We start from the raw sequence: 15,230 nt of genomic DNA, 5'->3' as shown, positions 1-15,230 counted from the left end.
ACCAACTCATGTATCTACTAACACACTCCCATGGATAAGACGGAATGAGTCCTCGATGTTCAAGTTGTATCAAGTGATTATGCCATTTACTCCAATAGGAAGACACAACATTAAATTTCACATCGTACCCGCGTCCGGAAGTAGTTCGCGTCGAGGTCTTTGGTCTTGGGGGATCTGAAGGTACAAACCGCATATGACCTAACCGACGACAACCTCGAAACATTGTAATTGCTTCGACATTATCAAGAAAGCATATAAATCCCTCGAAAAATGCTATTTCATCCACCGGCCGATTATAGCTCGGACTTCAGCATAGGGATACCATTCAACCTATCAAATAGCATATGATCAAGGAAATTAATCATTAACCACATACTAATAATATCAATTAATAAATAAAACTATTTATATACAAAAATGCTTACATCGGTACAAGTCATATTATCAATCATCATTTCGGGTATGCTTCAATGCAATTTGTTGTGCTAGCATAAAAACATCGAGTGGCGAGTACTTATGAGTACGCGACATGCTCAACTGATAGTCATCGTTTGGGAATGGCCTGAACACCGGAAAGTACTCATAAATCCATGCCTAGATTAATATAGACACCCAGTTAATATTGTAATAGATAGATAAAATTGACATTGAAAAGAAAAAAACAAAAAAACTAATACCTGTAGGAGAGTGAAATAGCCTGAAACACCCTTCACCTTGGCACTTGTGGCAGTCCCAAGACCCATGTACAAGTAAGCCAGTAAGGCTGCACCCCACGCGTAGTCTCTGATCTTGGCAAATTTCATAAGCAGTCTCAGATAACAAACGGGAACTGCAGTTCCAGACGTGTCGGTGAAGGCGGTACATCCAAAGAAAAACAACAAATAAGCTCTCACAGCAAATCGCAACTCTTTTTGGGTTGACGCCTTCTTCACAACAACCCCATTTCCATCCCGTAAATCTTCATCCGTCACCTTCCCAGCAAACTGCTTCATCAAGAAATCCATCCTAACTTTGGAAGTGAACTTATTGGATTTCATCTCCGCATCTATCTTGTCCATGGGTATGCCAAGACCTTGGTGGAGGAGTCTTTTTTTTTTTTCCGGGGTCAAATCGGTGTCCCCGGTCACTACTTTGCCTCGATCGGAACTCCTAAGAGTTTGGGAAACATCGTCCAACGTGATTGTCATCTCACCCCACGGCATATGAAGCGTGTTGGTCTGCGGATGCCACCTCTCCACAAACGTAGAGACCAACCACGGGATCGATGCCTATATACACCTAAGACCAGAGAACACATAAGCCGCTCCTTTGAAGCTCCACATGAAAATTAGAGCGGTCACGAAACACTCTCCGACGATATCCCATTGTACCAACTTGTTCAGGTGCCCATGACACTTCAACACCCCCCGCTCGCCTAAAACAACAAAAACTTAGTATTAATGTATGCACAAGGTTTCGTAATACAAAATTTAAATACTAATAGACAATATATAATAATATTACTGCCCTCCCAAATATCGCGAGCCGCGTGCACCGTGAGATAGTCATATAACGGATGTGACACGAGGGCCACCTCCATAAACACCTCTCTGGAACTCCAAGTCATTGTTGGACTTTCTCACAATATTCACTGGAGGTACAGGTACAGGGACTTTAGGGACTTCCTCGTCATCCTCATCCTCCTCCTCCTCATCCTCCGCGTCCTCCTCATCCTCCGCGTCCTCCTCTTCTGCATCATCAACACCCTCTTCGTCATCTTCTTCACTATCATCTTCTTCACCATCACCTACAGCTACACTCTTCCCACGATCCATATTTACATCATCTACATCTACATCTACATCTTCATCTTCATCTAAATCTAAATCTAAATCTACATCTACATCTACATCACTCAGAACTGTCTGCTTTCTTCTCTTTTGATTTCCTAACTTGATAAGAGCCCAAAACTGTAGTTTTAACCCTATAACAGTCATACTATTAGACCAATTATGTGAGTAATAATTAAGAGTTAACACTGATTACGTGTTTTTATGCATTTCAGGCTTCAAAGTCCATTATGTGCAGAAATGTGCCACTTTAGCGAGATAAAAGAGCAAAGGTCGGTTACTAAGGAGTTCCGTGATTAAAGGCCAAGATTCAAGAAGATAAAGCCTTTCTAAAAGCCGTCAAAAGCTGAAAAGTGAAAAGCGGCGTAAACAAAGACACAAGTCATTGAGAACTTCCAAAGGCCGTATCTTTGGACTCAGACCTCGGAATGGGGCCTACCTTATGTCCAAACGACCGGCTCGGAAAGAGCTTTCCAATGGTCCAAGCCTTGACCCAATCAGAGGAGTAGAAGTGGATGAAAAGTCTGTTGAAGCCAACTGCAGCTGAAGAGGCCTTTTTGGACTGAAAGAATTGGGTTTTGGGCCTGATTCTCTGGCCCAAAACATGGCTCCAAGCCCATGCACGATTTTTGGATCTGAATGTATAAAAACAAAAGCTTAGCTCTTTGTTAATGGTAGATAGTTAGACCTAGATTAGAAATTAGATTAGTAGCCTCCATTAATTAGTTTTAGATCTCAGTTTTAGAATTTCATTCCCTGTTTTAGATTAAAACTTTAAATCATTGTTCTTTATTGATTAGATAAATAAAATAGTTATTCTTGTCAATTTCGATTTTTTGTCATTTACAATTTATTAGATCTAATTTCAATTCTTGTTATCATTCAATTCTTAGTTATTAATTAGATTTGATTATTGTTTAGTTAAATTTCATAAAGTTAGAATCTTTGTAATATGTTGTATTCAATTTCAATGGGAAATGATGGTTTGATGAATCAAGGCTAAAACCACCATTAGAGGGGTTGATGAAGCCTTGATGAAAACTTAGTTGTATAGTGTAGAAGCGTTGTAGAGTCTATTCCATTCTAGAAGGTCGGTGTTTCACCATGAGAATGGGTGGGCGACCTCACATGCTAGTTATAATTGGTAGAAATGCCATGTTAATTAGGGATTAGAGCGAGCAATTCTTACCGTAAGAACGTAAGAATTGGATTACAACGATCTATTTTAGGTGATTAAGTTGGATTTCAAGTGGATTCAATTCCCTCTAATTCTTTATCTAGATTCAAGAACATTAGTATTTCCATATATTTCGTAGTGACATTCAACATATTGCTTTTCATATTGCATCGTAGTATAATTCCCCTTCGTAAAGCTCTCATTAGACTTAAGACCGATTAGTTAAACTATGGAAACATTCCATGCTAGAGAACTAGGAGTGGAACGAACTTCCTACTCCACTTTATTTCGATAGAATTGAGAGTAGAAACTTTGATAAATTAGGCACGTAAACTATCGTTTAGTTTTACTTACGTTTAGAGTTTTATCGCTTTATTCATTAGTAAAATTATTCATTTTATGTTTTATCATAACTCTACACCACTTACTACATTACTGGGATCATCCGCTTTCCGATCCCCTCTACGGACTGATGCCGAGGTAGTTGTTGCCCTTTCTCTCTTTTTCTCAGGCTCCTCGCGACCCGAACTACTACTCCCCCCACCTAACAACTTCTTAGCACCCGTGAAAACACTTTTTGCTACATTCTTCACATTCACATTTTTTGTTCGAGGCGTTGCTACAAAATAAATAGGAGTTAAAAATAAGACATTCAACTAATTCAAATTGTTTATTAACAAGCAAATTCACAACTTTTAATACTAACAAGCAAATGCACAACTTCTAATACTAAGACATTCAACTTCTAAGTGTTTATTAACTTTGGAGTTCACTAACTAAAGTCTAAAACATGCATATCCATAGCTTCCTCTAATTCTATGGCCAAACATAGTCTACAAATACTGAAGCCTTCTCTTTTAATTTTACATGTTTGCTTCATGACCAACAATTAACAAAGAAAGTTTGCTGTGGTAGACTGGTAGTTCTTTTGAGAAAGTAGTCCAAACTTGCAATTTATCCACTATATTAACACCCCCTTGGTGCCCCACAAACAACATCTCCTTTTCATTCTAAACACACTCAGCAGAGAAAAGAGAGAGAAAATGGTTGTGATCACAGAAGAAATGAGAGCCAAGGCTGACCTTTGCTTTGGAGATGAGGAAGGAAAAAAGAGAAGCAAGTTCTTGCTCAAGGAAGTGGGACTGCCCACTGGCCTCCTTCCATTGAGAGACATACTAGAATATGGTTACATGGAAGATACTGGCTTTGTATGGCTAAAGCAAAAGAATAAAATAGAACACAAGTTTGAGAAGATTGGAAGACAGGCCATATATGGTACAGAGATCACTGCCTATGTTGATAAGTATAAGATCAGGAAATTGACTGGTGTCAAGATAAAGGAGATGTTAATCTGGGTTAGTTTGAATGAAATGTCTATCGACAATCCTGTCGATGGAAGGATTGATTTCAAGGGATTGGCCGGTCTTTACCGGACTTATCCATTTTCAGCATTCGACAACCCTGAAGTCAAGATACAACTCGAGTATAAGTTACCACCCAAGATAATTGACAATGTCGAGGTAGCCGAGGAAGTAAAGGAAGCTATGGTAGCCAAGGAAGTAAAGGAAGCTATGGTAGCCAAGGAAGTGAAGGATCCCATAGTAGCCAAGGAAGTGAAGGAACCCATGGCAGTGATCAAGAAAGTAGAGGAACCCATAGTGGCCAAGGAAGTGATAAACTTGTAAGTGTTTATCAGTAAATTGCTTAGTTAACAAGGAACAAGAGAAGATAGGAGATGTCGAATGGAATGGTTAGAAAAAGGAGGTATGAAAGCCAATATCAAGTTTACAACGCCACTATTAAACAAAAATATTTTGTGAAAGGTAAAACTTACAGGAGTCAAAATCAAAATTGGACATATATACATTCTAACTTATGGACTAGAAGAACAAGCTCTATAAAGTTTTGTGTTTGACAAAATCATGAGAAACAATAATAACAATCATATAAATGAGTGAACATAATCAAATTTAAAGTCAACAACAAAGCCTCAACTTTCTTCTTCGTTTAGGAAGTCAGCATAGTGTAACAAACCTACCACAAACCAGAAGTTATTGTACAGCAACTTCCCATTAAGTTACAATAGAATCAAATCTCAGTTTTCTAATAGTAGGAAGGTGAGAGACGCAACCCCATAGTCTACATTTTGAACTACAGATAATATTCTCTAAAATCTAAATCGCTACTTTTTTTTTCCAGTTTCCAGCCAAATGGTCCACGTAACAGCATATAACTGTACTCAACAATCATCCGCATCGGTGGTTCAATCAAGCAAGGTAGTAAAACACTCTAAGAACCTCATTGATATTAAGTTATAACCTACAACTAAAGTTCCTCCAAGAAGCATAACTCTTCTTAGCATAGTCTACTATCTTAATATCTTATAAGTCCTACCAGTAGAGGAAAACACAAACAAACGAGCACGCATATAACCAAAAATTACTGGAACAAATTGAACATATCCAAACATGTGAAACTTAAGAGCAGTTTTCAAACAAGTAGCTGCCAAGTTACAGATTATTAAAAGACATGATAACAGTTGACTCATCATATCTTTGGAATCGGACCAAAACTCGAGAAACCTTCCTTCTCAACTCAACTCTCGATCATCATCATCATCTATAAACCTAGTAGATTCGAACAAGGTTCAATCCAGCTCGGATTATCGGAACTAACAGACGACCCTCCGGACTCATCAATGATCTCACCAACTACTGATCTTCCAGAAGCGGTTCTTGCAAAAATATATCTAATAGGTATGAACTACGGCATTGTTTTTTGACTTGTATGAACCAACCAAATACAATGTACAATGTATAAACAAACACCTTGAACACTCAAACTACAATGTATGAACAAACTACAATGTATGAAAAAACTCACTTTGAAATTGGTATTGATAGAAGAGCTTGGGATCGAGATCGAGATCGAGATCGAGCAGTAATTGAAACCACCAATTGATTTGAAACCACTAATTGATCGAGATCGAGCAGTAATTAAAGCCACCAATTGATCGAGATCGAGCAGTGATCGAAATCGAGCAGTAATTAAAAGATACCTAATTCGTGGGTTTGATCAGCTTACCAATAAAAAGATCGACCTAATTGGTGGGTTTGAAGGATACCAATAAAAAGATCGAGCTAGTTGAAGATCGAGCTAGTTGAAAAAAAGATCGAGCTTACCAATAGTAATTGAAAGATAATGAAATATTTTCTTAATTAACTAAATATAATGAAATACAGAAGAGATAAAGTGATAGTGAACGTAAAAGAAGAAAAAGTATAGAAGCCAAAAAGTAGTGAATGCATGAAAATGATTCTTCATATTGCACCTGATATTCTCATATACTATGATAATAATGTCACCAAAAACCTATGCGCCCTAGGTAAATATACTACTTGTTACATGTATAAACTAGAAAGCAGCCATGTCAAATACGAATACGTAACATTATAATGTCAACATACACACACCATTCTTATGGTCTCTTAAATAATCAAATAATGAACATGGCTATGCAAACAACATTTTAATTTCTCTAATGAAAGTGGTAATTGAGTGGCTTACCGATTCCGCGACTGGCGCCCATAATCCAGAAAACCTTATTAGAAGAAATAAAAAATAAAAAAAACTAATGTTAGAAGCAAATGAAATTAGTAATTGAAAAAGCAAATGAAATGAGTATTGATAATACCAAAAAAAGATCGAGATCGAGCTTGATCGAGATCGTGGGTTTGATTTTGGTGAGATCGAGCTTGATCGAGATCGTGGGTTTGAAGGATCCAGTTTTCCGATTTCTTGGATATTTGGTTGGGGGGTGTACGAGTCCAAGTTGTGCCCAACACAATGGGCAGACCCCGGCCTAACTCGGCCCAACTCGGGGTCTGCCCAACAGAAATTGGAGTCTGGCAATAACAGGACCCTAAATTATGCATATAGATAATTGAAACCTTCTAAATGGGTAGCAGCAACATTTAGTGAAGACCGAGGTAATTCAATTGTAAGTCAGGGAAGAGCCCTCTTTGACAACCTTTCCCTTTCCCTGGATCCCTACTGTCTAGCATACTTGTTGTGCTTATCCACAGGATAAGGAAACATTATAATTGTACATATGTACCCCAATTAATAAGTTTTAAGTACTCTTTCTTTTACTCATTTTCCCAAAAAGGAACGCTGATAATTCACACAGTTAAGAGGGTTTCATGTCTAGCTCCTTTCTAATTTCTAATGCAATGGAATTCATCTCTAACTGGTCTACAATACAGTAATCGAATTTACATGCCACTTACAAGTTAACAATAAAACAATTTAAATCAAATTAATACCATAGACCTATAAAGAAAAATGGTTGGGTATATTTTATTGGTGTAAAGGGTGAAATTAGATAGGGAGTGACTTTCCTAGCACAACAGAAAGGCCAAAGAGACTCGTCAATCGCAAATCAAACTCTAGGGGAGTACAAAACACTGTCTATATTGATCACTAGAATCAAGTCTTATAAACTCAAATTGAATAATTAGGAAAAAAAAATGATCATTCTAAATACCTGCCACAACATCCGCAGAACAGAAACAGTAAAGAAACTCAACATCCTAAGGAATCAGTAGCACAACTTGTTAGAAAATAGTCAGCAAACCACTTATAATCAACATACATCACGAAGAATATAACTCTGACAACCCCAACAAAAATTAAATGAACGAATCAGACGAGTCGATCTAGACTTATGAAAATGTATACATACTATATCAGATCGTCCAACCTGTATTCCATGTACTTCAGTGATAATGCAGAAGTCCATAATAGACAAGAACGTAGAATTTGGCTAGCTTACAAAGTTTTCTCAAGACAATATCTATTCCATCTCTTACAGTCTATTAACCCTTAAGAACACCAGCAGTTGAGTTGTTACATAAACTTCATTGGAAGTTAGCTATGATTGGAAACAGGCTTAATAATCACATGATGCAGCAATCACAGTCCTAAACAAAAAAGACATAATTTGCGAATCAGCCATAGTTTGGAATCTTAGGAACACTGCTTGTTCCTAATTCAATACTACTGAGTCTTATAAATTGCATTGAGATTGATTGACTCACTAATTCTTGCTGCTGATGCTATTGTGTCGTCTTCATCTGTTGCATCTGTACCGGTGGTGGCTGTCGTACCACCGTATCGTTATTTCTCTCCTCATTATTATTATTAATCTTATTATACCTTGACAACTGTATCAGTCCGTTGTTGTTGTTGTTGAAACTAGTTCAATCTTCGATTAATCTAGGTTTTAAGACTTTCTAATTTATCATTCTCTTTTGATTTCTGTAAATACTTAGCTACATATCCAGCACCAGCTGCTGCTGCTGCAACTACTTATAAATCCATTTTTCCACACTTATCCTAAAGTCACATTTGATTATAACTGTCTACAGGGATTTTATCGGAAGTTAGATTACCTGCAATCTTGATGGTAAGGCTCCAACAGGATTAACTCGGACCCCTTTCATAAAATCATTACCCTGTTGTCAAATTGGAACAGGAAATCTTAATTTTCCGTTGAATTGTGTAGACAACTTTTAAACAAAGAAATGAACTGCTTGGACAGATTTACCATGGCAGAGTAACCCAAACATGTGTCAATAGCGGATTCAAGATCAGCACCTGTATGAATTGCCTGAAACATAAAATGTCAGATCAGGAATAAGTGAAAAACCTTACAAGATTATATTGTTTTAGAAAATTAGAACTCCAACTTCGGAGACAAGCACAGAGCTTAGGCTTAGGGCGCTGGAGGCACAGAGCACAGTATAGGCTTTGTGCTTTTAGGAGACAAGGATAGCACTTCCATTTTTTTTAATTGCATCACTAGTTCCCAGTACATATATAAATAGAAATCAGAAAAACAAACATCCTTCATATTTCTTTAGTCACACTAAATCGATAATAGATTCAAAGACAAATACACTTTGAAGGAAGAAAAAAATTAAACAAAAGAATAAATACCAAAAACATAAATGAGATGATACAACAAACCTGTTGTTTTACAGGTGATGAGAAAAAAAACTTTCAAGAATCAAGACAACGCTCTCCTGCCGCAGTCTATATACAAAATAGTTTGTGTGTTTTCAGTATCTTCCAGAAGTAGAACTTAAACAAATGACAGAAGTGTATTAACAAGCTTAATTCGAGTCGTTAATTTTATTGGAGCATTGGAATTCAATTTCCAAATTTCGAGAAGCTCCAAAATTCCTAAACACAATATTAAATTCCTAAACACACACTAAAAGTTCAGCTAAAATTCGTTAATTTTTTTTCCAGAACCTAAAACTTACAATACAACAAACAACTGACAAAATGCAATTGAATTATAACTAACTGATACTTTTGTAACCATTACTAGTCATTTCCACCATAACATTAATGTTTTCTAATAAGGAGACAACACATTTCAAGTCATTTCAAGCTTTATTTCATATCTTCACATCACAAAAAACCAATACCAATCAATAATAAGCTAAAAATATATCCAAAATAAACATTTAACATTTATACAAAAATTTAGGGCTATGAAAGCAAGGTTTGTTTACTTATTGATGATATTAAAACAATGATCAAACAGCTGAAAGTGAACAATCTGTAATGATTAAGAAGCAATCGAAATCAATCAAAACATCAATTGAAGTGATCGAAATCAAAAGATCAATTTAAGTGATCGAAATTACCTGAAGAGAGATGGTATGTGATTGAGAAGAGAGCGATTTGAGATTCGAGAATGATTTGCAATTCGAGAGTGATTTGAGAGCGAGGGTTTTCTTATTTTTGTGAAGAGAACGAATGAGTGAAAAGTGATTTTGTTTTTTCCTTTTGTCCTCTCCTGTTTTTTATCTATGGGTTCTGATCCAACGCCTCACGGGGGACTTCAACGACACACTTGGTGCGTGCTCATAACAGACTAAAAAAGGGCATCGGTAGTCTTGTCTTTTTTTTAAGATCTGGTGTAGTGTTACTTGTAGCTACTCTTAATTCAATTGAATATGATTTAAAATTCAATTGGGACTATTGCTAGCTAGTCTTAAGGATGAGAGATGAGTTAGAATTGGTTAAGATAGGCGATGAGTTAGTTGTGGCATTATTTTGTGGTGTAATAGTTAGTTGCTGCAGTTTCTGGAGTTAATAACTTTAATTGTGTGACTGTTACAGGCTTATGGTATTAAAGTAGACGTAGGATGTTGTGCTGTTGGTGAACTAGTTTGTGATGGAGAAATAGTTTGTTGGATAGTGCGACAGGGTAGGGGTGGGAATTTGGCCCTAATGACCATAACCGACCCGACTCTAAGCCCTATAAAGCCCTTACAACTAAAACCCTCACAAAGTTTAGGGCAGGGCTAGTCCGGCCCTAATGCCTTCTAGGGCAGGGCTAGGGCTAAGGTTCTAAAACATAGGCCCGACCCTAATTCAGCCCTCATTAGCTCGACCCTAACCAAGCCCTAGTTATAGTTTCACACTTTCACTATAAATACACATACCATAATTGTCCAACTCTTTGTTAAATATTTTCAATTAAAATAACATTGTCCTTTGTAATTTATCACTTACACCCAAGGGTACTTCCAATAACTTGTCTTATATAACAAAAACTTGTCAACTTAGCAGCCATGAAGAACAATGAGCATTAGCCTAATAAAAAATTAAATAAGACTTTATCCCTTTGATCATCAAATCAAAGTCTAGAACTTATTATTCTCAATTTCTTTTCCCATTTACTTCTTATATATTATATTTTTATTCACATCCAATACAAGTCTAGAACTAAAGGTTTCCTTCCACACCATTAAAGCGAAATATAGAGTAGAGACATTTGTAACACGAAAACTAAAAAACAACCTTTGTCAGAAAAATGGCATTTGTAATCTCAAACTTTTCTCCATCATTTGTTCAAAAGCCAATCTTTTCATTTCCACATACAAAGCTTGAATCACTTTTAAATTAGAAGAAATATAATATTATATTCGTTTGAATCTATTATGGAAACAGTTTATGATATTGGAAACAGTTTAACAGTTAAACTTCCCTGGCCCTTAACCAAAGATATTATGTTTCTTCTTTATATCTATTACTTCTTCCTTTAAAATGATAATATAATTATTTGTCTATGTACTTTTCAATGTTAAATATAATTTTAGTGAGGTTTGAGTACAAGGAAGAACAAATTCCGAACTCTCGATGTACTTCAGTTCATTAGATTGTGGATGTGCATTTTAAATTGTTGGACTTATCCAGGATTATTACTAGATTGGTGGGACTTTGAGTTTGTAGATCTCTGTATATTTTTGTAATATAAATAAGTTTTAAAACTGAAGTAGTAAAAAGAAGAAAATATATAGGCCCAGCCCTAAAGCCCGGTCCTAAAGTCTTTAAAGACGGCTTAAGGTAGGGTCAGGGCTTGAGATTTAGACTTGTGACCCGACCCTGTGTAGACTTTAGGGTCTGGCCGACTCGACCTTAATATCTGAAGGGCTTTAAATGTTTAAGGCCGGGTGTCGTGATCATTTTGGGACTGTCGTGACCATTGCCCACCCCTAGTGCGACTGTCGTGATCATTTTGGGAAGCCCAAGTGTGTGGAAGAGGTACGTGGTGTATGTAAAGATATAGTATGAGAGTCCGGTGGTATTGGTGAAGTAGGTTGTTATAAGTTGGGTAATCTTAAATACACTCTCCATTTCTAAGAGGGCACTCTCTGACCGGAAATTTGTTATTACATTTGTGTCCCAACTTAAAACCCATGTTTTCTAAGAGGGTACTCCCCATAAAAAATAGTGGTAACCTCCTATTGCCATTAACTAACTAATTTGCACTATGCAATTCTATACACTATCAAAATACACTCTCCTTCTCCAATTATCTACATCCAACTCAATTTTCCTTTACTCAACTCAACTCAATTTTTCTCTACTTCTCAACTCTAAATACCTCTATATTTTAACTCTCAAATGGAGTATATATGTATCATTACCCAACTATCAAATAAACGATTTATCGCAATATAACTACCCACATCTCAATGTCGAATAAATTGAAGATTATATGATGTTAGAAGAACCAATTAAACATGAAAAAGAATAAATTGGAGATTAATGTAATTGAAATTGCCTAATGGAATTGAAACTAAATTGATTACGATATTTTGAATCTTAGATTTCAAAATAAATTTTGTGTAATCTTGATGTATGTGCTATTTTGAGGAACGATAACACATTGTCGTAAAATACCATAAACCACGGTAACGAGTTGCTGAAACATAACTATAAATTATAGTGTTGGGTTACCATTTACCAAATAAAGATACAACAAATAGACACCGAAAATTCTTAAACCATTCTGTATCTTGTTGTTGTGTTGTCAAATTCCAATATTTAAATGTTTCATAATCTATTTGATAATAATTTGATTAATAATTAGCATATTTTAACTTATTTGTAGTTGTTTTAGGTGATAACTTAGTTCCAACAAGTAGAATACATTTAGGTTATAATTTTTTATTTTCGAATTGGTGCAATTGTACATGTCTCTAGGGTTTAGGGTTTGAATAAATACACACTACTAAAAAAAGGGATTATAAGCTCAGCTAAAAGGTGAGATGTTAGAGTTTTTACCTCGGTTTTCTAGGGAAAAACAACCGAGGTAAAATCCACTGAGATAATAGAGTTCTATAAAATCGAGATAATAAGCTACTAAATTATCTCAGAAGTCTGACATCTTATCTAAATATATTATCTCAGTTTTCTAAATGAAACTGATATTATATAGAATAAAACCGAGATGAATTGTTGATTGAAACCAATTAGTATAGAAGAAAACTGAGATGTTTTTTTTTATTAAAACCGAGATAATATCAAAAAATAACCGTGATAAATTCTTTTGGAAAGGGAGATTGTTGGACAACCTTTTATCTCATCCTTTGTCATTTTTAGCTGGTATTGCTCATGACAATTAACCATCAAATAAAAACCTGTCCCAAATCACCACATTCCCTTTCATATTCATAAACATCAACACCAATTAACAAAAGCAACCCAACATAAGTAAATTCTTTGAAGAACTTATTTCATTAAGATAAGAAAGAACAATGTCGAACATGAACTTAACTTTCGAAGAGTACTAGTGATCGGATCAATTATTTATAAAACTCAAATATTGTATCAACTACTATTCTTCGAACTATAATAAGACATTTTTTTAACCTTTCTCTATATATTCAGGAAAGGAGATAGATGGTTCTGCTGAATTTCCTCCTTACAGATGGTTCCTGCTAATAATCGACAACTCCCAAGGTATTCACATCGATTGTCAACTGGAGTCTGGAAGTGGGGTTGCAGCATACCCATATCCTTCGGAAATCTGACTTCCATAATATGTTCCACTCCACTGATTTCCACGATTCACCCTGTTGGAAAACAAACATAAAAGAATCATCACAAAACCGATAATTGAGGTGAAGATCGAAGCGATGATGAAAAACAACTTTGTAACCATTTTGTCGGGTTTCATTTTATTTTCCTTCTCTCTCTTGTATCGGTGTGTGTGTGGATACCAATTGTACACGCTTATTGCTTCTTTGGATTTTTGCACCATGAGAGATAAACCGCTTGTTTTTCAATAAGCGTCCTATGAAGCTTCAAAGAATGCCTCCTCAAAGATTACTACGCAAGAATAATGAAGAAATGGCAGATCACTTGTTAGCTGAAGAATTAAACCATAAGCAAGTGATCGATTTGCATTTCATTATACATGCTGACATAATTCCCCATACCTGTTGGCAAATTCGACAAACCCAAATCTTTTCCCACCCGAAATTCTCACAGATGTAGTGTCTCCATACTGAGAAAATGTCTGCCTGAGATCTTCAAGACTGACACTTGGATCTAATCCTCCAACATAAATCTACAATAAAAGAAAATTTTATGACACCAAATTGCATAAGTAATCAACGGCAAAATACTGATGGGTATAAACATATGACTCACTGTTGTGTTGATAAAGTATTCATCGCACTGGACATTTTGGGTAGAGGCTCGACTTGATGCATACCCACTTACGATCACAAAGCTAAGCTAATTTAAGAAACTAAAAAATATACTTCATATAAAATCAGAAACAAAAATATGTTCACGTGCTTCCTATTCAAACACCACTTTCATGTGGTTATTGCATTCTAATTGCTAACTACAACGTCAACCACTAGTTTGATACCAACAAGCGTTTGTTATTTCGTATCATATATAAGAGTAGTAAAAACAATAGTAAAAGCATGCAAGCAAAGGAAAAGAAAAGTGGCAATGTCTATAAACATCTCCCGATGTGAGGAATTATATCAACTTTCAACGAACCTTTTTAAAAAGTTAGCTAAGGTTAGCTGAACATTTTCTGTAAGACGCTAAGCAAAGTTCAATCGAGCTAAAAACTTATATTTGGTTTTGTCTGGAAGGGTGGATTTCAAAAATGTTAACGTCTTATGTTTCGGTGAGCGCAGGTCGACTGACTACTCTTGTAAGAATTAGCTGAGGTTAACCGAAATACTTTTGTATGTCACAGCCAAGGTTCTCATTGCAAAGTTGTAAGACTTGGCCACTAAGAACCAAAGCAATGTCCTCTTTTAGTCTGGCAATGCACCAGTGCCTAGAGGTGTCATGTAACTTGGGTTTCTCAGACATGCACTTACTCACCTAGACTCAATGACAAACCACCCTTATATTCTCTATATGCATGGTAAATCATTACCACATACCTTGTGGTGAAGATTGCTGCTGATCTTGGTAACATTACATTGGTTTCTCTGAATCACAGCTTCTGGACTGTGCCAAGATGTTGGCTCACTTCCACTTGGTGGCCAGCGAGGACAAGCTCCAAGCCATTTTCAAGAAGTATACACATCCTCTTCGGGGTGTAGTTGCTCTACTGCCACCAGCTAAACACCTTTTGAATTGATCCAGTTTACCACTAAATGGCGTTTGTAGTTGATTACAGGTCATTGTTTCTGTAATGACCAGACTTAAGTTTGTGTCCTTGTGCAATCAGTAACACTTTCTCTTTTGTATGATAGGCGTAACACTAGCGCTCTAGATAACAACACCAGCACTCTAGATACGCATGCCCCTAGGCCTATTGCCTATTCTCAAGGTTTAACTATTGTGCCTCAAGACTAGAGGCGCCTAGGCACACCCCATAG

At 36.2% G+C, this 15,230-nt stretch overlaps 2 protein-coding genes across 2 annotated transcripts; both read right to left on the bottom strand.

The window, feature by feature from the left end:
- Positions 1-444: 444 nt before the first annotated feature.
- Positions 445-1,086, bottom strand: LOC147517059 (protein MAINTENANCE OF MERISTEMS-like). The gene is made up of 2 exons (XM_086593465.1): positions 678-1,086; positions 445-594 (listed from the first exon to the last, which is right to left on the bottom strand). Exons 1-2 carry the CDS (start codon positions 1,056-1,058, stop codon positions 445-447), a joined length of 531 nt encoding a protein of 176 aa, XP_086449591.1. The 5' UTR covers positions 1,059-1,086.
- A 12,265-nt stretch (positions 1,087-13,351) lies between these two features.
- On the bottom strand, positions 13,352-14,935 carry LOC147517058 (polyadenylate-binding protein RBP47C'-like). Its single transcript, XM_086593464.1, has 3 exons — positions 14,879-14,935; positions 13,815-13,945; positions 13,352-13,448 (listed from the first exon to the last, which is right to left on the bottom strand). Exons 1-3 carry the CDS (start codon positions 14,933-14,935, stop codon positions 13,352-13,354), a joined length of 285 nt encoding a protein of 94 aa, XP_086449590.1.
- Positions 14,936-15,230: the final 295 nt, after the last annotated feature.

This window comes from Coptis chinensis, chromosome 2, assembly GCF_015680905.1.
Source record: "Coptis chinensis isolate HL-2020 chromosome 2, ASM1568090v1, whole genome shotgun sequence".
Lineage (NCBI taxonomy): Eukaryota > Viridiplantae > Streptophyta > Magnoliopsida > Ranunculales > Ranunculaceae > Coptis > Coptis chinensis.
Note: the sequence above shows the minus strand (reverse complement) of the source record. Positions and strands in the feature narration are given on the sequence as shown.